The sequence below is a fragment of the Acanthochromis polyacanthus genome, chromosome 11, assembly GCF_021347895.1.
Source record: "Acanthochromis polyacanthus isolate Apoly-LR-REF ecotype Palm Island chromosome 11, KAUST_Apoly_ChrSc, whole genome shotgun sequence".
NCBI lineage: Eukaryota > Metazoa > Chordata > Actinopteri > Pomacentridae > Acanthochromis > Acanthochromis polyacanthus.
In genome coordinates this window covers 27334187-27359981 of record NC_067123.1, presented here as the reverse complement: position 1 = coordinate 27359981, position 25795 = coordinate 27334187, and the positions used below count along the sequence as shown (strand labels likewise).

The window sequence follows — 25795 nt, the reverse complement described above, 5'->3', positions numbered from 1 at the left end:
ACATTTTAAATCCGAAAATTGTGTAATATTGACCCGAAAATGGTTTAATTTGACATGCAATGTTAAAATGAGAGTCCATTATGTAAAAATGGCCAAAAAGTTAAAAACACAGCCATGGCTCAAATGCTTATATGACTAATATGCACAGCCTGTGGCCTTTATGCACGCACACACTGACCAGTCTTTGTCTGCGTCGCAGTAGAAATGGGGTATTATTTCACCACCATTTACAACAAAAGATTCTATTTATCAAACTGTGATATTAAAGTCTGCTGTGTTCCAGCATTGCACACGATCCACATGGGATTTAACATTCTTCTCTCCGCCCGCTGATGCATAGACAGACCATGTAGTGATTTGTCTGAGCGTCTTCAGCGCATATGGGACGTAGAAGTAGGCTACTACAAAACATAGAAGTGTCCACTTACTTCAAACAGTTTTAAAAATGCATCCAAGCAGTTCTGGTAAATTAGACAGGGCCTCACATGAATATCTCCATATTTGTCAAAGCTACAGAATAATTAAATCTGATATAACGTCATGTTTTCAGATAAACACTCGTCTTCTGGCGTGTTTACTATATGCAAAGACAGAAAATAGCTCTCCACTTGGCACTGCGTGCTTCGAATGGTAGACGCGGCTGGAGGCCAAGGTCAAGTTGAAAGTTACTGTCTAGCCATCCAGCCTGTCGGACTATTCAGGCTTTGAAGGGACCATCTGAGCTCCTGAAAAGAGCGGAAGAAGGGTGAGAATTCCTGTCCCAATGAAAGCGATTGGAGGACATTAACTTTTACTATCATTTTGTTTTCTCCACCGTTTACTCCCACGAACTAGTCTGTGCCCGTTTCTCTCGGGTGGTGCGGATCCGAGCGCTGGAAATATAAAAGGAATGTTGTTGTTTTTATTTGCGGGTCTTTTTGGGGGCTGCTTTTTTGGCAGATATGTGTGAAAGTGATGTTGATCTCTGAAAAAAGGGAGGGGGGACGTGATAGACGTGTGTCTGTGTGTGTGTGTCTAGTCTGCTGGTTTGTGTTTACGACCAGTGGCTCTCCGTCTATGGATCTGGAGGAGCTTTTCACTGGATTTGCTACCACGGTATCAAAATCCTGCATGAGTTTTTGGCCTAGTCGTGCGTAATTGTACTCACTGCTATTATGAGATTTGGAAAAAAAAAATCATAAAACATCCACTAAGAAGCTGCCACTCAGGGGACAACGTGGTGTGGTGCAGACATGCCCCGTTGATCTAAATCATAAAAATGCTTTGGCTTTATCTGAAATTTCAAACATGGCCACCCACGTAGCAACGTTCAACACCATATAAATTTTTCTTCAATTATACAGAGACAAAACGCTGATTTAGGCTGTTTCGTTTGACACAAGAATATTCTGGATCACAGTAGATGTGGGCCTGCTCGGAATGAGGAGGGGGAAAAAAGCACAGCAGTGATGGACTGACATTGTTTAACTCAACAAGAACCCACATTCAAAGCTAGGGAGTGTTGTAGCGAGAAAAATGTTAAAGTGTTCTTGATGTTTTTGTATGTTGGGGGGAGGTGCTTAATTTCTGTTGAACACAATGGAACAATGGGGATTTTGGGGGGGATTTAAAGTCATTTGCTGGAAGTCGACATTCATTCAAATAAGGTATTAATGGAAGGGATTTAATCTCATGTTGTGTGCTTAAATAAAAATAATAAAAAGAAGAGCCATTTAATACTAAAGCTTGTGAAATAACACTTTTATACCGTTTGTTGTGCTTATTTACAAAAACAGTTAAATAAAAAAATGTTAAATAACCAAACATTATGTGCTACTGTTTGTCTTATATGATTAAAAATGGAAGATCTTCTTTGTTGCATTGGGGAATGATTTTTTTGTTCAAAAATATACGTTTTTTTTTTAGAATTTTCCCTGCATTAAAGAACGTCACATCCACCGATTCTGTGTCTAAAGCTTGATTGTTTACATTTATTTGATTTTTTTTATTTTTTGCATCGCTGAGATAACGTGTGAAGTGATTCACGACAAACTGTACACGGTAGTCACGATTTATCCTCAAGTTATCATACAAGAAGGGTTAAGTAATGAAATCATTCAGCAGCAACACGCAGCAATAACGATGAGTCACGGTACAAGGCCCAGCCTGTTGCGTACTGCCTGGTGGCGTTTTCATCAATGTAGGCAAATCAAGCTCCAAAATAAACACAGTGGCGTTAATCATTAACTGTTCCCAAGGATTTTGTCACATTTTTTCGTGTTCTTTGTCGAATTATAGTTATTATAAATTCGTAATACACCCATCCTGACAAATGTTTGTTTTTTCAAATCTGTTTTTATCCACGTTCCGTTCTAATTTGGATAAAACGCAAACAGTAAGCAACAGTCCTCGCCAAGGTGGCCGTCGGCTCGCACATGTGGTCAGTCCAGACAAGAGACATCCCCAAATACAATGAAGGCAGACTAAAGGAGGGGCGCACACCCGCCAAATCTACAATGAGCCTCCACGTAACAATGTGTACCAGAACCCTTAGTAGAAACATTTAATACTGACTTCAATACTGACACTCAATTCAAATTCAGCTGTGGACAGAGAACTTGAAGAATTATAGCAATGATCAGCCAAAATATTGATAAATTTTTTTCCTTCTGTACATTTTTAGTTTTTTTCACCCAAGTTTCACTAAAGAAAGGTGAATTTAAGTGCTTTAATTTGATATGAACCTAATAATCGACGAGAAAGACCCCAGAAAGTTCCTAGGACTCCACTTTGGGACTTGGCTGCACAGTCTGGACGCTTTCCTCTGAGGTCATTGTTAAGGCTCAACCCCTTGTTTGTACTGACATCCAAATTACGCAGCCAGAGAAAGAAAGAGCGCATTTATTTCCACGGCCTCTGCACCCAAATCCTGGGGAAAGCAGTGACCGGTTTATATAAAATTATGCTCTGCTGTAAATTTATATCCTTAATAAGCTCATTTGAGATAGAAAAAACGGGCTACTAAGAACGCGCAGTCAAAATTTTAGTCCTGTTGATGACACGTGTTGAAAGTAGACGGCTGTCAAAGAGCTGTCAAAACATAACAGCCAATATGTTTCTGTGGTCGAAGCAGGGAACCACAGGGCGGTCACACACTTGACTTTTCCATATTTTCTGGACGCATGCCTGCGGTGTGATTATGAAGGATTGCATAAAAAATAACAAGAAAATCTGACCCTGTTTCATCTTTTTTTTTCTTTCCGGCGAGGAGCCACCTAAAAAATGTCCACAGTTAACTGGAAACTTTCACTCCCAAGGTGTTCCTAATGCGTGCGTTTAACTGACACGTTGGTTGCAACTTTCACTCCGTTTCAGCTCCTGCAAAAGAGAGTCTTAAAGGTTGCGTTAACAGCCTGCTAAGCCTATGCCCTGTAAGCTGCATGTGAAATCATTTATTGGCATACAGGAACCTCTGTAAATATAAAGGTCTGCGCTTTGTTTCGCTCAATGCTCAGCCGCTTTTCAGTTCCACATCTGTTGCATTTTTTGATTAGGGGCTTTCGACTGTAAGGAGCTACAGTTTACTTTTTAAATTTCATCATTCTGGCAGGGAGTCAGTGAGATATTTTTCCTTGGGCAATAACTAAGCTGTCAAGACTCTCACACATTAATATTTATACCAAAACATAATTTTAACACCCTTTTTTATTCTCTGGAGAAAGTGGCTGCCCTAATGGGTGTACTTTTTATTATTAGACACTTAAAAATAATGTTATTCTTGATGTTTCTTCAGTAATTCTATCATTTGGATACAATCTGACCCTGCTCTTTTGGCCCTTTGCTATATGCAGCAAGCATATCTAATTAAAAATTGAAATAAAAGAAAACTTTTCTGAGGCCAGCTTCAGGAGCCATGCGCACCAGAAATACTACAATAAGCAGCATTACATAGAGATTTAATGCACGCGAAAATACGCACAAATGGAACGGTCAAACAAAGCAACGCGCTGGTGTTAAACCTACACCTGTTACATTTCACATTTTAGCTGTTTCGTTATTTGCCTTTTTGTTTGTTTTTAAGCACTGCGTATATAATGCTGCTTGCACGTATATGGAGACGATGCAGTTAGTTCAGTCTCGCCTTCATTTATGGAGTCTAGAAAAACGAAATGAGTTACCGTCCAATCATTAAAATTCGAAATAATTAAATTTGTATTCATTTTGAAACCAGTAAACTAATCAACCAGAATTAACCAAGTTCAACATTTTCAGTTAATCTCTCAAAGTTTTTTTTAATTGTTTAATTTATTCACTTGCACAATCATAATCCACCTCTTGAAAATGTAAATCAACGTTCTCACAATTCCCCAATAAAGTTGTGATATATGATCTTTGACTGACAATAGTGAGAAAAATGTTGTTTAATATATTACGGCAGCAATCATAATTCATCTTAATAACAGATAACAGGCATCAGGCCCACAGGTAGAAATAGTGTTGCAAGAATGCTTCAGGGCGGAAAAGAACAAAACTTGCAGACCTGTAAATTATTTAAACAACAAATAAAAGCAGAATTTGACAGGATTATCAAGCCAAATCTGAAGCACAAAATACAGCATGTGTAAAACTAACACACTTTGACGGCAGTCCCCGCTTCTCCCCGTATACTGTTTTTATGTGTTAACCGAGGTGTGGCAAACGCTGCAGCTCACAGGCCACAGGTCTATAGGGAAGATTTTAAAGCTGTGATTCACAAACTGTGCGCTCCGTTTATTGTGTCTCCAACACACCTTCAGCCACATGCAAATCAACTAGATGTCTGTTTGAATGTTCATTCCCTCTCGCACTGACACCTGAACTGCAGTCACCTCAAATCCACGAACAAAAGAAGACAGAAATACGAACAGAAACGTCTAACTGTGGACAGCAGCAGTCTACAATGCCCATTATTACCGGCTAAAAAAAATGCTAGACAACACAAATGAAACAGTGGCACACAGACTTGCAGTGGAACTGATGACAGCGACACTCTAAAAATACGAACCCATTTGCAACTAGGCAGACTTTTGTAAATATCACCTTTCCCAAAGATGCCAGGGACGCACAGGCCAGTCTAAAGAATCTGCACATACTCTCGTGAAACGTCAGGGCTTTGCACCTGGTGTGTTGCTTTGCTACTGCTGAATTGGTGGTAAGCCATGCCCCGTGATGTTTTCCCCTTTTAATTGGGTATTACAGGCCTGATCTCAGTGACTCGCTAAACCCATCGTGTAATAGCGAAGGGCTTGCAGGATGGCGCGCGGAAGAGCGATAAAAAGAGGGTCTTACAGCTCACAGATTTCCAGCTGTATAGTCATCAGGACTCGTTTTGCTCCAAGGTCAACGAGTTAACTCTCTGGTAGCTGCGTCATCCTGTTTCAAGGCCAAGTTGAAGCAACGGAGACGGGAGGGGCCACCATAATGAAGGAGAGGCTAGATTTTTATTTTCTCCCAGGTTCCTGGTGTGAAACACCGTGCACCTCAGCCAGACTGAATATCCACCAAACCCCATTCGTGCGCAATTGTATCACACACAAACTCTCTTTTTGTGCTAAAAGCAAACATTCGGGCAGATCTGCACTGCCATGGCCGTGGATTGGATTACATGCTTACTGCGCAGGCTCCATGGTCAAGTTCAAGTTGGGCTGGCTAGTAAAAGTGAGGGGCGCATTCTGCAGTGTCTGCCGCGGGGGGCGCTCCCCCTCTTTGATCTTCCCTGCAAAACTAGACACTGGAGCATGGCTTACACTGCAGTCCAGTTTCTGCACTTCAGCCACAAGAATGTGCAGGATTTGAGCCAAGTTGTGCATTTTAAAAACATCCGCGATGCGCAAAGCGGCTATTTCATCATGTAAATAACAAAAGCAAGTTCCACAATGAGCACACCCTCCAAACCCATCCGGTGTCCTTCACTATCTAAAACACACACAATATAAGTGACACTACTGTAAACGCACAAGGTCATTCATCTATTGCGCAAAAGCCTTTGTTATCTCTGGAGGATCACAAGATCGCATCTGCCCTGGCCACGACCCATTGGATAATTGCTGTAAGTATCAAAGCAGTGGGATCTTTGCCATCTTCGTGCGCTTTACTAAGACTTCGTGATAACCCATCTTCATATATTTAAAAAAAAAAGAAGGAAACCAACTCTGCCTCTAAACAAAAAGGAAAATTTGCTCATGCGCCCTGGCATGCGATTCGACTAACAAACACCTTTTTTGTGCGAATTTCAACAATGAAATAAACACTCGCTCTTCAAAAATTAAATGAAATCAAAGAAAATGCACAATATTAATCACTTTCTGAAAAATCCACTCTGTATTAGTAATCGGGTCTAAATAACGCATTAAAGACCATAGAAATGACCAGGTTGGTAAGTTAACTAACTTTTGTGCATGCGTAAAGACGGAAATGAAACAAATTCCTTTGGTACTTTCCTCTCTGACTCAAGAGGATATTTATGGTTTGACTGAGAAGTTATTTCAGCAGTCAGCACATTTCCATTATTCTGTGGTAAACAATTTACAGGATGATCTTTAATTTTAATTGGCTGCTTAACAGTACCCTTGGTTGTGACTCCAAAATTGATACTCACTTTGTAATAATCGAACAGATAGATAGATTTCAGCTACAGCTATAATCCGTGTCTCATTTTCAAACTCAAAAGCAGCAACAATTGTCAGAGAGTGAGGAGGGTGAGAGAGAGAGGCTCACTTTTTTCCCTTTGCAGACCAGATGAAAGAGTCGGGGGAGAAAGCCAAAGGAATTTCCCTCACTCCTCAGCCGCCGGCACTTTGGGGGAGGGGGTGACTGCTGCTCCGGGCCTTTTCCCTTTTACGGACAGGCGAGGGCGCACAAGGACAGCGGAGGCTGCTGGAGCTCCACACTCTGCCAGTCTCTCCTCCCTGTAAGACCACATGACACCAACGATATGAGCTACATCGTCCACATCCTAATACAGACACGATGTCCTGCAGCTATACATTTCATATATACATATAAACTGAATAAAAGAATAAATAAAATGTAAGACTGCCTCCAGAGACATCAGGTGTGGTCGGGTCCCACCCCCTGATATCATCTGACCCTAATAATATGCAATCTTGCTTATACATACAAAGCAGAGCAAATTTGTTTTAAAAAAGGAAAGAATGAAAGAAACAAGAAAGTTATCAATTGCATGTCAAAATAAAACATGGCATTGATCCTGTGTTACTCACAAACGAATTTCAATTGTGTATTTGCCATCAATTACGCGAATAAAGCAAATTAGATAAAATTCACGAAAGAAATGGACATTTGCTGGCACCAGTATATGCATTGCATATTACCAGTTTGACAGAGGGAGCTTAATCAGAACTGAAGAAACATGAAGCTCAGAAAACGTCCAGTGGACACTGCGCGCACTGCATCCATCAGTTAAACCAGGCTGGTAATGAAATTCAATTTGCTACAACTGCGTTAAATCAGCATTAGGCCCTTGTTCCGTGTAAGAAAGACATCTGTCCCTTAAAGAGACACAAAGTTAAAATGCGCTAATTATACCCAAGAAACTACACAACACCTGTGTGGACCTTCCACCGTCAATGCTCAGTAACTTTATAACTAAAATACTACATGCACATTCAAAACACCATCGGCCATGCGCTTTGCTGAAACATTGTGAAAGCGTCACACCATTTTGTTTTATTTACACTCTATGAATATGTGCACATGACTGACTGATTTAAAACACAAATAGAACCATATGTAATAATTACATGAAAACAATAGGTTATATGTACACATAATGAGGATTCAGTCTGGTTGTTGAGGTCCAAGCTATGGTGTTTTGTTTTGTTTTTTTAAATAAGGTTTTATGTCAGATGGTCTCTTATCTCCTAATCTAAACTCTGACCGCAGGACTTGACCTCTGAGGACTTTACTTGACTCCACTTAAGATCAGGATAGGAGTCACAAGAGGGCGAGGGGAGAGGAAAGCAGGAGGAGGGGTGCACTAAGTAAAGAAACCACTATGAATATATGCATTATTCTTAGGAAACAACTACTGCTGGATGTAGAATCACATCATGAGCCCATTTGAAGTTTATTTTAAAAAATCTGACTTGGAAATTGACAGCTGGTAGGTTTTTTTCTCTGTTTTATTTTTTTTTAAAGGAAAAATGTACCTGCTTATGTAGGGTCAGACAGAAACATGAATGAAATAAAGCACATTACAGCAGCAGACTAACAGATTGAGATATGCTGTTTGTATCAAAGCTGCCTGTGCCCTCCATCACCCCCCCCACCACCACCACCACCACCACCTCTCCCTTCTGTTTACCCATACATCCAATCAATGCGTGTCGTCATCAGGGGGGACCATCATGACGACTAGCCTATTAAGAATGACAGCTCTGGAGGAAGAGAGAGAGAGAGGCTAAATGGTGATCCCTCCCAGAGCTCCCTCTCCGCACTCTGGAGCGGTCTTCTCTCAGGGTCAGACCGGATTGCATCCCCTTCTTTTCCAGAAGCCTCTCCTACTGCTGAGGACACAATCTCCCACCCACCTCCACCGCCATCACCACCACCCCACGCACACACACATATACACACGCACGTACACACACCCCTCTCCAACCTGAGAATCATCGTCTCGGTTTTGACGACTTGCACCGTGAAGTCGAGGTGTGTGCGTTCTTTTTAAAGTCGTGCTTGTGATGGAAAGCAGAGAGGAGATGGTGATGCTGGCGGAGGGAGGTCAGCTTGGCAAGAACGGCTCCAATTTGTCGGAAGGCATCGGCAGCCCCGTGCGAGAACCGCAGGGGAAGCCGGCACACAGGAGCTGCCTGAGCCCCGGCGCTGCGCCCTACTCCCGGGACAGAACCGAGCTGCTGGTGGTGGAGGAGAGCGCACGGAGGAATATGTGCGCCGACGTGAGGCCAGTTGGCACGTCCTCCTCCGGGGAGAGGCACCGGACCGAACATCCCCACAAAGACGGCAGCAGCTCAGACACCGAGTCGGACTTCTATGAGGAAATTGATGTGAGCTGCACGCCTGAAAGCATGGACTACCCGACAGCTAAAGGTAAGGCTGAGCCCGGGGGCTGTGTGCACGTTTTCTCTGATTGCATGCTCGTGCTAATGAAGTTGTTTGAATTGTGCCACTCAAATATGCAGGCAGGGTGACTCAACAAGAAGAAAAAAACGTAGAGAGGAATCGAAAATCAGGCCTAGGTCTTGTGCACATGCAGTGAAATACAGTTTCACCTCAACATGCAGGATAAAATACAGTAGAAGTGCAGTCGGTGCTGCACAGCTGTTCTGTCAAGTGACCACTGTGGCTGGAAACGCTGAGGTGACACCCACAATCTAACCAGGCATTTCCATCACTGACTTTAACAATGAGCTGCAGCAAATTTGCCTGCACGTATATTTACTGCATGAGCAAGAATGCAGGATTTCAAGCAGCTCAAACCACAAGCAAAAACATGTGAAGGGAAGGCGAGTGGCAAGATTATTCTTATGTGTCTTTCTGGCATTTTGTAAGCTGCAAATACTGCAAAATGTGTAAAACCTTTAGCAAAAATCACATGATAATTATTATTAATATATGAAAACTCTGCAGTTGATGTTTGAAACGAGCTAAAATGGAACAAAATACAACGAACGACAGCAATACAACCCGATTATTATTATTATCACTGAGTTTTTGTTCATTAATATTCTTTAGAAAATTATGATAAAAATTAATATTAACAAGACGCCACTACATGAAGATTTGAGTTGTATGTCAAGAAGGCCCCTAAACATAACACAATGGAAAACTGTGTAGTTAAAATGTTGGAATTAACCCCGCAGTCTTCAAATGCCAACTATTAGTAAAATTGCGTATTAAATGTTAAACGAATGAAATAAATAAAACGCCCCTAAGTGTTTTTGCTCCACTGCAATTCTTCTGGGACTGTGTTTTTGCACGGAATGCCAATTAAAAATGATTAATTATTCTGCATATTCGTTCAGGCCGAAATGGGGATTCTCCGGGTCACCCGAGTGAGACTGGTGCCGACCCGGGTAAGATCGTCCCGGGTCAGGGCTCTCTGTCCTACGCAGCAGACCAGATTCGCCGGTACCGAACAGCGTTCACCCGGGAGCAGATCGCACGACTGGAGAAGGAATTTTACCGGGAGAACTATGTGTCCAGGCCGCGGAGATGCGAACTGGCGGCTGCTTTAAATCTACCAGAAACCACCATCAAAGTAAGATTTTTATCTCCAAGGAGCAGGACTGAATTGGGCCTGTAGGGCAGGAAGACAGGCTCACAATTGGTGAGCTTTGAATTAATGTAAATCCAAACTAGGATGCTGCAAATAGTTTGTTCTAAAAGAGCTTACATTATGTCAAATGTACAGACAGAGAGGAACACATCACATTAAGTAAGACAAAAATAACCAAAAGTTGAGTAACGCCTAAATATTAAGACGCACTGTTAAGTAGGCAGAGGCCTGGATTTTCATTTCTTTATATTTAATATGATTTTAATTTATTTAAAAAAATGTTCTGCTGACACAAAAACCAGCACAGATTCTAATTATTGATTACAGAGAATAGACTAAAGTGAAATAAACCAACTAAAACCGAAATTCGTGTGTACGTAAAAGCGCAGCTGCTGTCTGATCTACATATGTGCTTTAGTTATTGTACATCAGAGGGGGTTGTGGTTAATATTTGACCCTGTGTGTCTCTCTGTCCCAGGTGTGGTTTCAGAACCGCAGGATGAAAGACAAACGCCAGCGCCTGGCCATGACTTGGCCTCACCCCGCAGACCCTGCCTTCTACACCTACATGATGAGCCACGCGGCGGCCACTGGGAACCTGCCATACCCTTTCCCATCCCACCTGCCGCTGCCCTACTACTCCCACCTGGGAGTCGGGGCCGGCTCAGCTCCCGCCGCCACCCCTTTCTCAAACCCCCTGCGCTCTCTCGACAGCTTCCGAATGCTTTCTCACCCCTACCAGAGGCCGGAGCTGCTGTGCGCCTTCAGACACCCCTCCCTGTACCCGGGTCCGACTCACGGCCTCGGCCCCGGAGGAAGCCCCTGCTCTTGCCTGGCCTGTCACTCCAGTCAGTCCAACGGCATCTCCACTAGGCCCTCCGGCTCGGACTTCGCTTGTTCCCCAACAAGCAGGACTGACGCTTTTGTCACTTTCACGCCTTCAGTGCTCAGCAAATCCTCATCTGTGACATTAGACCAGAGGGAAGAAGTGCCTCTGACCAGATAAAACCAAAAACCAACCAACTCTCGTTCTATAAGCCTTTACCACAAGCTTTTTAACCTATTATATGAGCAGGACTGAAAAAGCATGAAGAGGTAGTCAGTAAGCAGTGAGTGAAACTTAAACTTGGGGGAAGATCATTAGCCACATCTCCAACTACAAGACGCACTACAGATCTCCCATGACTGAAATATAATAATCCCATTGCAAAGCCAAGACAGTGGGGCTGAAAGATGAGCGCACGAGCACAAAACCAGATTTGATTTTTAGAAGATTAATTTGATGTGTGAGGGAGAGAAGGAGGGGATCCAGAGAAACGTTTAAATCTCGGTGATGGATGGTGTTAAGGTTTTTATCATTACTTGTCGTCTCTTTACGCGTCCAAATCGGCCTACATGTATTGTTAGTTACGCGAGAATGATGCTTTCCATCTCTCTTTTTAACAAGGGGATTTGTTAACAGACTGCGGCCGTCTCATTAGAACACAACTCTCCACACCGGGGCCCTGGCGGCGGCCCGGGCCGGAATGTGCAGATGCTAGTGAAATTAGTAAGTGATGTATATGTACGACCCGGTGAATTTTGAGTGTTGAATTAATGATAATACCAGGAAGGGGATCGTTCCTGCCAAAAGGTAACAAGGCGCCAAGGGAACGGATTACTACAGCCCGCACGGTTTGACGAGGCGGGGAGCAGGAGGAGGGAGAGAGGAGAGGAAGGACCCAGAAGAGGATGGAGGGAGGACAATCAAAAATGAAGAAAAAAATAAAGCATTTTAACGCCATCAAACACTCTTCTCTTTCTGTTTTCTCCCGCTTCCTAAATCTGATGAAAATGTGATTAAATCGCGCCTATGGGCCTCTTTTTTAAAATAAACATTTTCTCGCTTTGCACTGCTACAGTGGCACGAGTTTAGTGGCATTTCGTGGAGACTATGGACTAACAAGTGACTTATTTGGTTTTTATTTTATTTTATTAATATTATTTTTATTATATTTTTGGTTTGTTTTTGCCTGAGTTGTCCTTAACGTCTAATTTGCAATAAATACTGTCAAAGAACCAATGGAGCAATGGAGTGTTTGTCTTCTAAACACCTTCATCATTTATCTAAAATAGCCAGGATTAGAAGTAAGGAGTCAGGCAATACCAAAATTTAATTCATGGCAACAAGAATAAAACGGATCCAAGCAAGTTTGGCTCCCTTAAAGTCATTTTACTCGGTTTGATTTCGTTCAGCAGAAGAAAAGAGAGTCTCTATAGTCACAATTGGTCCATCGACCCCCCTCCAATTCCTCCAATAATAACACTAATTCTGCTCTCAAGCGGTCGCTGTCAAAACACCAGAGTGAGCCCCCATATTTCCTGATGGGACCGTTAGATTGACCGTGACAGTTAAGTGGTCCCCGGGCTCCGTTAACGCCACTCATATTTTCCCTGAGACCGCTTAATAGACACGACAGAATTAGTTGTCTGAAGATATTGGAAATGCAACGAGATCGATCATTCAGAGAGGACCGCCAACAATCAGCGGGATCTTAATTGGCCGCATTTGACCGGGGCCGCGCAAATTAAAAGAGTTTTCTGAGCGTAATAGGATTGGCGAAGGTTTGCCTCGGGCCCCGCAGAGAGAGGGAGAAAGAGACACCACACAAATCAGCTTTTAAAAAGGGAGTTTTACGTCGCAGATTAGAAGTTATTGCAGTAATACGCGCAGAAGTGTCTGGCATTCAGCGCGGGGGCCTTGAAGTCATTGTTGGGGGAAGAAAATATTGGACAATTGCGTAATTGTAGCTATAATGTAAGAAAAAAAGATTGGATTTTCATAAACAGCTCAGTTTTAGATGAGATGCAATCCTCCATCCAGCCTTTATTCTAACAGAATACTCTAGCGCTGTTGGCAGCTTTAGCGAACACAAACACTAAAAATGAAAACAGACACCAAATATGTCCAACAAAGCCTGTAGCTGTGCACCCTCTGAGGTAAAAGGTTCATCCTAATCAGGCAGCACTGCACCCACAAACATCTCACCCACTCTCCCTCGCTCCCCCCTCCCCGCACGCGCGCTTGATTGATGGCCTTATTAACTGGAGTTCTTGTAAGTGTGACCGAGCTGATTAAAATGCATATGTTTGGAATAATACACCGTTTAAGCCTCCCGGGTCGGGGCGAAACCACAAGGCAGATTTATGTAAACTATCAGCCGGTGTCTTTAAGCCTGATAGGGACACAGGTCATGCAGGAAAATGGCTCAGGTTGGTGCGTAATAAAAACGCGCCGTAAAAATCAAGATGAACGGATCGGTCTGACTGAATATTCAAAAGGCGCAGTCGCTCAGTTTCATAGTCTTTTTTTTTTCCAAACAGGCTGCAAAACTTGGAGCTGATTTTTTCTAATCGGTGACACAGGAGCAGCAGCGCAAAACAATCATCTCCTAAAGGCGCGTCACACTGTGCCAGAATGACACATTAAAGTGAGGCAAATTACAACCACATTTACGCAGCCACGTCTATGGATCTCCATCTCTCTTCGCCGCGTAAAACTATACGGCTGAATCCTCAGTGGCCTAATCCAGCATCAACATGCCATTTAATCGCTGGAAGATTGCGTATGACTGAGCTTCAAGATATGATGGGCTCATAGATTGCGCGCGTAACAGCAATTACATCAGCCTTATAAGATCCTATTAGTGAGAATTGGCTCGGATCTCCCCAGCTCCCACAACTAGCACAAAGCATTTTGATAGGGGCGGTGCAGTGCAGCTGTCCACCGGCAGCAAATTCAGGGAGGAGGAGAAAAAAAATGCATCTGTGGCTGCTGTTACCTCTGTTTAAATTGGATTACATCCTAATTTACAGACCCTTGTCGTAACGCAAGAGGCTGGCGGAGGCGTGGACGGACCAATCACACAGTAATGATGATGAATGGGAGATTAATGCGCATACAAGCAAGACAATTTAAGCCTTCATCTGTTTAAATAGGCTTCCAATATCATTTGGAAACGGAGGTCACGTTAAATCAATCGGGGGACGCGTGAAAGTCGTTTTCGGCGGCGTCTTTATCAACATTATTTACGGTGCACCGGAGACAGCTATATGTAGCAAGAAAATGGGCCGGCTGCTGCGTGCTTATGTGACATAGAAGAGCAAGAAAAACAGAGCAGGAAGGCTATCAAATGATCCTCTTAAATCCTAGTCGTTAGTTGTTCAAATCAAGTGGAGCCGAAAATATTTCTCCGGGTGTCTGTGCACATCCATGCAAACATTTCCCCAGTGTAATCCAAATGAACTCATTTTTTTATTCTTTGCAACGGAGGTTCTTTGTATCATGGCAGAAGCAGGATTTGAAAAGCTGAAACTGCAGCCTGGGACGTACAAACATGATTCCAAATGCTTTCAAATGCGTTTTTCGTTACACAACAATTCCCAAACAGCATAAAATTGTTCACTTTCATCGTTTGTGAGCTCCCCAAAAGCTCAAATATCCGTTATTGGTGTCTGCTTTTGTAGAGACTAAACAACTGCGACAACTTACACTGGTTGAGGCCTAGCCAAACCAAATTACACCACCTGCATCAAATTACACCTTGGCGCCAAATCACCAAACAAGGCCTTCTCATCGGAGATTCGCATTCAAACAAACTTCATTGTGGGACTTCAAACAGAAAGGTAAAATCAACACAACGTAAAGAAATAAACGCTTATACCTGCAGCAGGTGTTGGATTGATCCATGATAGTGGCAACTTTACATCAGAGGTTTGGCGTTTACAGACTGACGTCAAAATGGCTACTTTTGAGTAGGAAGTGATCACTTTCCCGCCTCAGGTGAGACGACGGAATGTACCATGTAGGTGGGACACAGATAAGTAGAGGCAATTTTTCCACATAACTCCGACAACAAGGCTACAAAAATCTTACTAGATTAGCCATTCAAATAAATATACATTCTTAAAAGTGACAAATTGACACACAACAACCAATCATACAACCACAATCGCTACAACCTCCTCACACATCTCCCCTCCTTGTTAACAGCCTGTGGTCTGCTCCTCCAGCTTTTAAGCAGGTCAATGAGCCTTTAGCAATCTTTGGCCAACTCAGCCTGCTGCAGGTGAGGAAAGCTGGGGCATAAACAGCTACTTTTGTCTCTTTTTTTTATTGAACACAGCTTCTTCTTCTTTTTTTTTTTTTAAATTTTCCTCATTACTCTTAAAATGCGGGTGAAAATGATTCAGTATACTTTGTAGATTGAGCAGCTTATGTGCAACCTTCATAGCAGTAAAGCTAGAAGGTTTTAAATGCTAAAAATATTGAAAATCAATATATATGTGCCTACAATCATTAATCCGTGTTCACACTACTGTGCCGGCTGAATTGTCTATAATAAAACCCTCGGTGTCTTATACAGCAATTGCTCCACAAAATTGAACAGAATTATAGTTTTGTTCCACAGATTTGAGCTTACTTGCAGTGTTTGGGGAAGAGATAACTGCATCACTATGAACACATTACTCATTTATTTTCATAAAATGATTTTTTTAAGGAAAATTTAAAGGAGGTGTGCTCAGATAAATAATCATGACATTTAGATTTTTGTGCATGTTTGTGTTAGGTCAGATCTGATTTGTATTAAACGTTTCCATACACAGAAGGCAGGGTGGTGGTGATAGTAAATGTGTGTATGTTACTGTTCTAATTTTGGACATGGTGGGTGGATGATTTCCTGAAATAATGGTCCTAGATCTCACACACTGATTGCTGAAATAAAAGGCTTCTAAATAGAGCTGAGCCATGATTTCAGCTTTTTTAAAACTCATTTGACCACCTCTGCATTTCTTGTTTTTGACTTGTCAAATGTAGCTGCTATCATTGGTCTATATGGCACCAAAGAGATCTATGAAAATATGAAGCAAGAATACTGAGCAGAGTTTTGTAAGATCTGATTACAAGTATTATGAAGATGAAGTTTTGTGCATTTGGGTAAAATGACAAACTCGTCAGGACATTAAAGAACAGATTGATTATCCAATGATTTGGATAAAATGTAAGATTTAGGGTCTGTGGTTGTAATTGTCACTTCATATAAAATGACTGTCAGAGGTTTAGATGGTGAATCTCAACAGACTACAAGGAAGAGCCTTATCTGGATGAGTTTAATTTTCATCTTTGCCATCATTAGATGTTGGGCCTGAAGCAATTTTAGACTGTGATAGAAGATATGATACCTTAATTGATTTTAAAAAATACCAAATAAGAGTCAGTCTTTCAGCTGCAGCAGGAAAAAAAAACACATTTTCATAGTATTTCATTTTGGCTAATCCTTGGTGATCTGGAGCACCAGAGGGTGTTTGTATTAGAGTGACAAAGAGTCAAATTTTTTGAGGTTTTGCACTTGTTCTCAGAAAAAAAATGTCTCTCTTGGGAGAGTCCAAGTTATTGCATTTTTCCAAGGGGTTTAGAAACTCGAGTTAATAGCAGATAAATCAGTTGCAGATTTTAAACGAAGTGATTGTGTGGACTCCAGATCTGGAGCTGTTCAGAGAAGAGAGCATGCATGGTGTTAACATCTTCCACTGATTTACAGACTGTAAAAGACAGCAGTTTTTCCAGCTTTAATATTGTTCTTCCACAGTACACAAGTTGGTTATCATCCTCATTCACTTCACAAACAGTCTCATTTTAAGAAGAAAATGACACATTTGACACATCTGTTGCACTAAAATTCATGGGAAGCATCATTACCCTAATATGTGGACTTGGTGGAATAAGAAAGGCATTAAATCAGAAGTGCAGAAGAAAAAGATGTAATTCATTCATTTCAAAGGTTAAATGGTGATATTTTGCTCTTATTGACCAGATTGCAAACAGAAAGTATGGCAACAGAAGGAAAACATGCAGCTAAGGCTTTATAACTGGGCAAATTTGAAGAAATGAAGGGTAGGAATTTGAAGAGCACCATATATTGCTGCGGTTATGGAAAAAAGTAACTTGTGCATTTATCAGAGAAGATGGAAAAAGCAATGAATGCATTGTTTTCTTGAAATATTTCTACAACAATGACTCTGTCCTACTGTGAGATTCGTGCACACTGCATGTTTTGACTTCCGGAGATGCACCTCGTTAAATGTCACCATTGTGCTGTTACACTGATTTATATTTACATCTTTTCAGATTGTCAGGTCTCACAAGGTTTCACTTTTTAATGAGCCTAAGATGCTACTTGCATTGATAGTGCACTGTAAAACAAAAAGGAATTTAGTCAAATCAACGTATGTTTTCAAGTTTGCATAATTAAAGACTGAGTTTTGGTAGGTCATAGTGAATTAAACCTTAAATGTCCCATTTTTTTTTATTTTGGATCACTTAGACTTAAAAAGAGGAGTTCTTGTAACTCAGACTCTTTTGACCTAAAATGAGTTGAATGAATGAGCAGCTCAAATCAATTTGGAATCATTGTACTAAATCTTACAGAAACAAAATGAGCATATAAGCAGTGGCTGCAACTATGTAGTCATTTTTAATGCGACTAGTAGACTGAATCTAATATCTTGAGCTTATTTAACCATTTTCTTAAGTTAATTTCACTCAGCTGGTGTTACACTTTCACAACTCATAGATGACTTTGAACTCATGCATCATCCAAGTACAGTTAATCTACATTTTTAAGTCTGCAGGGGAGCTTAGGAAATTAGGATCTGTGTTTGTGTGTTCATACCCGCAAGACCAATAGCCTGGACAAGTGCCATGACATTCGGATGTAAATCTACTTTACATTTTGGTGCAATTATTTTTATTTCAAACACCACTAGCATAGTTTAGAAATAGAGAAGATGCTGTACTCTACTGCTCCTCTGCTGTCCAGTTGTCACTTAAAGTCCAAGTAATGGCCACATAATGGCCAAGTGTCACTTTATTGATAGTGCTGGTAGGAACTCAGCCACTAAAGTCTCCCAAAAGTCTTACTCAGTGTAGCGATGATGATCAGCTTATTAAATTTCATTTGATTGTCCAACTGCTTTCCCCATGAGATCTTTTTGTTTTGTGGAACCGCTCACAAAGCGCACCGCATTGTGCGATATTGTTTAAAATGATTTAATAAGCACTTTGTTTTACGACAGAGTGTTATTATTTTACGACCCTCTCGGCAGCCAATAGCTTTGCAGATCAGTCCAAATCTCTCCACACCTCACTTTATTTTACTGCACGCTGGCTGCTTTACTGCTCAGCAACGGCGGTGGCTTAAGGCGACAGGAAAAGTTGTTCCCCTTGTTTCCCAGAGAATCAAACAGACTGCAGCTCAAAATGTAAGGAAAAAGTCTGTTCCCACAGTAATACTGGGCTTGCATCACTCCAAATGCTGCATTTTGTCCTTTACAGTGGGAATGTGCTGCAGCTGAGGTTCATTTGACGTCGAAGTTTGGGGTGAAGTTTGGAAGTCCATGTTGCCCATTGATGAAGTCTGTGCATAGACAAAGTACTGTGGTGCTGGAAGTTTTTGCACTTCTAGTTGTTTCTATATTTCTGCATTAAAATGACCCAAATCACAGTATTTTCATCCAAGTTGTTATTTATTGAAGGAAATGATCCACACATATTTGAGTAGCAAATGTATGTGACCTTCTAGGATTACCAATTATTTTGAAGATGAAATTGGAATCAGGATTTTTTTAGTCAATGGGACGGCAATCGGCTGTGAGAGAGCAACATGACCTCAGAAAAGAGTCATTGACTCATCACTTTGGAAAGGTTTCAAACCATCTTTAAAGAGTTTAGACTCTGCTAATCTTCAGTCAGATCGTGTACAGATGGAGGAAACTGGATTAAGATTACTCCAAAAGCAAAGTGTGTAGCAGTCAGTAGGAGAATCCAGGGTAACAGTAACTTCTACTCAGCGAAAGGCCTCCACTCATGAGTCCACTAGCAGGAAAGAGAAAGCCACTGCTCTTCAAAAAATACACTGATGCTCATAGTTTGCTACACATCATGTAGGCAAACCAGGAGGCTCATTGAGAAATATTTTGTGTATTGAAGGGAGCCCAAAAGAGCTTTTTGCTTTAAATGAGAAGTGTTATAAGAGGAGAAAGGAAACTACTGCATTATAGCATAGGAACCTTATCCATCTGTAAAGCATGGCGGTGGCCATATGATGGTTTGGGCTTGTTTTGCTGCATCTGGGCCAGATAGACTGATGGAACAATGATTTTTGAATTGTACTTGCAAATTCTAAAGTAAAATATTAGGACATCTAACAGGAAGTGGGTCATGTGGCAAGACAGCTCTCAAGAGAGATGATGTGGAAGGACCCAGAGTGAACAGTTCATGTGAGGAAACCTGTGAACGTCCCAGAGTTGTAGCTGCTCTGTATGGAGGAATGGGCAAAAAATCTTTTAAGGTAAGCGTAGGATTGATTGACACTTACTGGAAATGTTTCAATGCAGTTGCTGCTGCACATCGGGGGCCACACCAGAGATGTAAAAATGGATAGTTTTTTCTAGTCAATAACTGACAAATACGTTATTTTGTCTCATTTGTGCATTTGGGTTCTCGTTATCTTCATAATGTGTACTTGTATGAAAATCTGGTCACATTTATACAGAAAATTCTAAAGGATTCACAAACTTTCAAGCCCCGCTGTATGCGTCTGCCTGTTGGTGTGCGCCTGTGATAGAGTACCTCATTGCTGCAGTGATGTATCCTCATTATGCCCCCATCCCATGACCGTCAAACCCAGCCTACTGGTCCTCTCCTGGGGACTGGAGAGTCTGGGCTTCCCCTTCTATCTGCTCCTCCACCTCCCAATCCCCTGCCCTTCTGACTCCAACGGCCCACATCCCCCAGCCTGTTCTCAGTCTGAAGTGCTGAGTCGTGCTGACCTCCCGCTGCTGCTGACCAATGGCTGCGGTTTGGTAGTGTTAACTGAACTTGAAAAAGGTTATATTTGAAAGTGCTAAAGGACCAAAGGATCAGATGTAATGACCTCATAGGAAAGATGATGACCAGACAAGAAATTCTAACAGGCCATGTGATTCAACTTGTTAAACCCCTCCTTTGGCTTCCCTCTTCCAGCATGAGATAATGCGTGTAGCCACCAGCTTACATATTTAAGATCCATTTTACAAGATATTTGTTCAATTGCTGTAAAAGGAGTCAGCTGGAAACAAATTGCCATTTAAAGAGGGAGCGCTTTTCAACCAAGCTGTAACTGCAGCTTTATTAGCTCAGTAGCTTTTTGCCATCAAATTTGTGACAGTTTCCAGTTTAGCTGGAACAATAGATTAATATATAAATGTGAAGTCTGCTTTGGCTAAATCTGTCTGAGATTAGTGGCATATTGTAAAGAATAGAAAATTGCAGTAAAAATAGATAACTGATGCAACTGGGTTTAGCAAATGTTTGATTCCTAATGGAGCTGTTAATACTAAAGACGTGTATTTTGATACATGGGCCGACCATGTAGGAGCACCGGGGTGTGTACGAGCTTGCGCTGAGGGCAAGTTAAGTTTGGGAGGTAAGGTTACACCATGGGAAAAGCAGAAGAGGAGATGGTGGTACCAGATAGCGAGCGTATCAGAAGAAGAGCTAAGAGCCTGTGCTTAGTGCTTTAATGGATGATTTCAAAGAACACTCACACTGTTTGGCTGGGAGCAGACCTTCCCAAAACTATAAAACGTTGGTGACTGACAGTGCAGAGGTGGGGTTAGCAGTGTGTCTGCATTCAGTGCTCTAAATATCCCCACAAACAAGCTTGCCAAGCATTTATCTTGAGGATTAAAGTATGCATTGATGATAGCAATAGGGCTAAAATGATCATAATGATTAGGCTTTACATGCACAATTGTTAATACTGATGATATGACATACTATGAACCTGTTTTACTCAACTGAATAGTTTGTGGAATTATCAGTTTTCTCTTATCAGGTTGATGTTACAGGCTGTTAGACAACAGTTTCATGTTTTTCTATCTTAGTAGAATATTCCTATTATTACATCAACACTGACAGAATTGACAGTCACTACAAACATTTTTCTGTCCATGCAGCATTTCCAAAGTAATCAATTTTACTGTGAATTTCCCTCTTTGTGTTGATTGTAATACTGTCAACTGCTGAGCTGCAGTTGAAACAGAGAGCAATATATTTTGCTCTCACATGATGCAAAGAGGAAATACATTACCTTTGAGCCTGTGTGTTTTATTTGTAATTTTACTGTCATTTTGTGTTAATTTTCTGTTGTCTTATTCTTTATAAAAACAAAACTTATGCTCTTTTTAATGCTTTATGTTCAGCACTTGGAGACTTACACTTCATGAAGTTTGACTGAGACCTACTGAATAAATAAAGCTGCACTATTTTGTGAAATACATTTCAGTAATCGCACAACAGATTGCAAACTCCTCATGTAGTGAAGACTAAGATAACTGTTAGAATGTGATGTGACTACATTTCTTTTGATAAGCTGCAGCTCCAAAGACTAAGTTACACTTACTTCTTGTTCCAGAGACAAATGAAGATTAAGAAAGAAAACCAAGAACACTTTTACATTTGCTGCATTGTTTTGAAAAGCCAGCGTGACTCGGATCTCCCCTGGTGAACAGAGGGTGATGTTTGGTTTTCTTGGAATCAAAGAAGAGCTGCTCATTTAGCATATTGCTGCGACAGAAAGTACGGCTGAAAATGCTCGACTGGCTCCATCCATCTGATGGAAGAGGCAAAGTAAGACAGTGCAATCTGAGATTACCAATTAAGTTAATAAAATGTCCTGTGTGTGTATTAAACAGGATAAATCTTCCAATTTTGCGTACAAACTGAGCAAAATCAAATACATTCAAAAAAATCTCTCAATTATATTCTCATGCAAATTTCTCTTTAAAGCAGCCGCTTGCAAATGAAACCTGCCGGTGAGTGAATACGCATGAATGAATGGCAAACTGGTTTAATTAGACAGACAGACTGACGCTGACTGATAGATCTGTGGCGTCTTCAGGTTGTGACTCACAGACCAGGAACCCAGATTAAGCTGGGAAAGGACTTAACAAGGGAGGCTTGTTTTGGTCAGCTGAGTGCGAGCAAGGGAGGAGGAAGGGGCAATGGGGAATCCTTGTTTTATAGATTTGTGTTTGCGTGTCTGTGCTCGCTCACTGTGCATAGGAAAGAACAATTGGGTTAAATATTAAAAACAGGGGAAGAAATAGAGGATGAGGGGAGGGAGGATGGAGGAAAGTGAGACCAGGGCTCTGAGCAAGGGCTGTGGAGATCAAGAGGAAGATGGAGGTAAGGAAGGAGGATAAGGTTTATAGTGATGCTCTGTTTGTGACGGCTGTCTGCTGGATGAAAACAGGGCCTCTTTAACTTCTCACGGGTTAATGGAACTTTTATGAGTTTGTTCTGCAATCATGTAACCCCTGGCGTCTCTTTTCTTCTGTTTCTCTCTCTGTGTCCTTGTCTCTTATTCTGTCTTCTTTTTTTTTCACCCTCTATCACGGGGCAGATCAGAGGTGAGCCGCTTCTGTGATTCTGTAAACATAGCTCTCCCTCTCTGCACTGGGTTTATGAGGACAGAATCAGTTTGGAGGAGGTCTCCGTTGGATGACTCACTGCTCTGGCTCAGTTTACATTAGGTAAAGACTTGTTTAGGCAGTGGTTAGCATAGTCAGATGGACGGTATGGACAGCAGCTTAATGGCTAAGAAGTACAGGTCCAGAGGTCTTTTGTTGTTGTTGTTGTCCAGCCTCTACTTCTGTATAGTGGGACATAATTAGTCCCACTTTCCAGAGGGTTGCAATGGGTGTTTAATTGTACATAAAAAGTAGTAGCTCATTTGTTTTATGGTACTAACCACATTTGCAACCCCAGACACCAATCCTTCTATGACACCACTCGCCTAAACACCACAGCCGAAAACTCTCCCACCACCAGGATAAAACCGGTCGGACGTCTGACAACACAAGGTGCATTAAGTACGGAGGAGGTGGGGGTGTCCGTAGGTGCAGTGGATTGATGGAGATTGGTGCAGAAAGGCGATGGGAACCCGAGCAGGTCTCCTATCATAAAGCACGGCTGAGGAATGGACGGCTGTGGGCCAGACGCAACTTTTAATGCCCGGCCATGACTCACGTTGACTGTCAGTAATGAGTTTTATTCACTTCCATCATTTGAGTGTCGATTGTGATCATGGGGCTATCTGAGAGGCATGATTGACGGGATGGAGTCAAAGATGTGAGGTAAAGGAGGGCAGGAGGGAGCTGGACACTGATCCTGATGCTGAGATGTGCCTGTCTTTAGACAAAATACACAATCATTGTGATTAAAGAGCCATTTGACAAACTAGAAGGCAAAATTTGCCTCTCATATCCATATCTTGCAGTCTCCCTAATATTATTCTATTTCACTTCTCATGCTCTATTTCTATATCCCCTCTCAGTCACAGAATTTCAAAATGAAGAGTGTCAAGCAAAAGTCATCCTCCACCTCCATAACCCCTTTTGTATACAGCAGCTAGCACATGGTCAAAAACAGGCAGTTTAAGGATGATAATCAATATTGATCCCAGTTATAGAGTGAATGTGAGGCGTTGTGAAGGGAAAGGGAGGGGGGTTCTTGCTCTGTCTGGAAGTTGATAGGATCAATGAGCTTTAGAGGATCGAGGATGGATGGCTCCTTGTGTGGAGGCGCTGTTAGGGGTGACAGGTCCAGAAAGATTACACAATATAGGCTCCACATCATCTTCCTGCTTCTAACCCCTTTGTTCTTCAGTGGTCAATACATTTAAAACATTCACAGCATAGTGAACATGTATGTAAAATATTCATTATGCATTTCTGCTTGTGTGCAGGGTAGATGCAGAAGCAGCTTGAAATGAAACATCAGCCTTATTTTTCACCCTTGAGGGTATTGATTTGGAGGTAATGCAGTAATCTCCAGGGCAGTTATTAGATAGACATGACGCACTTATTTCTTTTGTTTTTTATGAACCAAGAACACCAAGCTAACACTTTTTGTATCATTATTTTAAATAGAATGACAAATAACAATTTAAGGAATCATATTCTAATGACAAAGCTCCTCTGTCAGGAATAGCACAGAAAAGACACAATCCAGAGGTGTAGACTGACTTTTAGAATAGCTGAGGATGACTGCTGGATTGAGCAGAGACATAAAGATCCGTCCCAGTTGACTATGCTTACCCCTGACAGTAACACAGCCTTTTCTATTCTAATAAAGCCTGTCCTCGCTATATTTACCTGCTTAGCACAGTCCAGTGCTCAGGGGCCGCTGTGACCTGCCTGTCCCGGTGTGTTTGTGCACGCATGTGTGTGTTGGAGGGGAGGCATAATGGTGACTTAGCACCTGGACACGTCAACGATATGTAGATTCAGCAATGTTGATGCAGCATCTGAGTTGGCAGTGAATGCAAATTTATTTGTGGCCCAGAGTGTGTGGAGCTGGAGAGAATTTACTGTGTGTGTGTGTGTGGAAGTGCACAACAGAAGAGAGATGAAGATTCAGCTGTGTGGGTGAGAGTGTTGGATTAGAGATGACAGCCAAGACCGAGGAATCCCATCATTCCATGTCCAGGGAGCACTCCATTCAGCCACTGACATGGCCCTCTGGGGTGGGGCAATAGGAGGGTGCCAGTTACACCCTGTCAGGGGGTCTTATGACCTGATGGATGTGTTGCTACGGGACACAGAGAACACCCTGAATATTGCCTCTCTCACACATCGTCATCCAAGAGCAGATAAGCTCAGTGACATCAGTGCTGCAGGTTGCACAGCTTTATACAGCTGTCTAATTTTCCTGGCGTCTTTTCGCTTTGCTGCAGTTGTTCTTTGTTTCATTACATACATCGAACTGCACAGGAGAGCATATACAACCTCTGCAGGATCCCCTATGACAGTGCTGAACAGCCCTCCACAACTATCATCGAACTGAAAAGCCCCAAAGTTGCATCTTCTTTTATTAGAATGACATAATAACTATCCATCAACTCAGTCAGCCAACCGTATCTCTCCCTCCTGACGCCCACAACCAATCGGCTGCCTCGATATTTGAGAGCTAATTTGTCACAGTCAGCAGCGTCCCTCCCATTTCTTGCTCTCCCTGAAGTGAGTGTTATTGTCATCCCAAGTCTCTTAGGATGGTTTTATCATTCCTGCTTAGTACAGCACTGGGACTTATGAGAGACACACAAACGTTCACAAGCGTCTTTCCACCCACACCGACCACACTGCGAGCTCGTGATGCCTTCCTTTATGAGCATTTAATTTTGCTCCTCTTTTCTCTCTCTGTATTCCTTGCACACGTACAGACAATGATGGCTGTGTTTGTGTGTACGTGTGCGCTGTTTCCCTCCACTCTGCTCTAAACGAACCAATTATGGGTGTTTATGTAGCTTTAATGCGTGTAAGTGTCAGGAGAGAAACATTGCACCGCTCACCACCTAATCAATGAGGCCTTGCATGCTACACCACCACCACTCGCTTCTCTCCCCTCGTCCTCTATCACATCACTCCTTCCTCCGC

General features: G+C 42.0%; 1 protein-coding gene across 1 annotated transcript; it reads left to right on the top strand.

Annotated features, from left to right (window-relative positions):
- The first annotated feature begins 8489 nt into the window (after positions 1-8489).
- On the top strand, positions 8490-12334 carry evx1 (even-skipped homeobox 1). Its single transcript, XM_022194083.2, has 3 exons — positions 8490-9087; positions 10023-10258; positions 10755-12334. Exons 1-3 carry the CDS (start codon positions 8721-8723, stop codon positions 11280-11282), a joined length of 1131 nt encoding a protein of 376 aa, XP_022049775.1. The 5' UTR covers positions 8490-8720; the 3' UTR covers positions 11283-12334.
- Positions 12335-25795: the final 13461 nt, after the last annotated feature.

Bases quoted from the DNA above. Each gene is read 5' to 3' on its own strand.
- evx1 (XM_022194083.2), top strand. From the start codon at position 8,721: ATGGAAAGCAGAGAGGAGATGGTGATGCTGGCGGAGGGAGGTCAGCTT. The intron at 9,088-10,022 runs GTAAGGCTGAGC...ATATTCGTTCAG, and splicing joins GGACTACCCGACAGCTAAAG to GCCGAAATGGGGATTCTCCG. The intron at 10,259-10,754 runs GTAAGATTTTTA...TCTCTGTCCCAG, and splicing joins TACCAGAAACCACCATCAAA to GTGTGGTTTCAGAACCGCAG.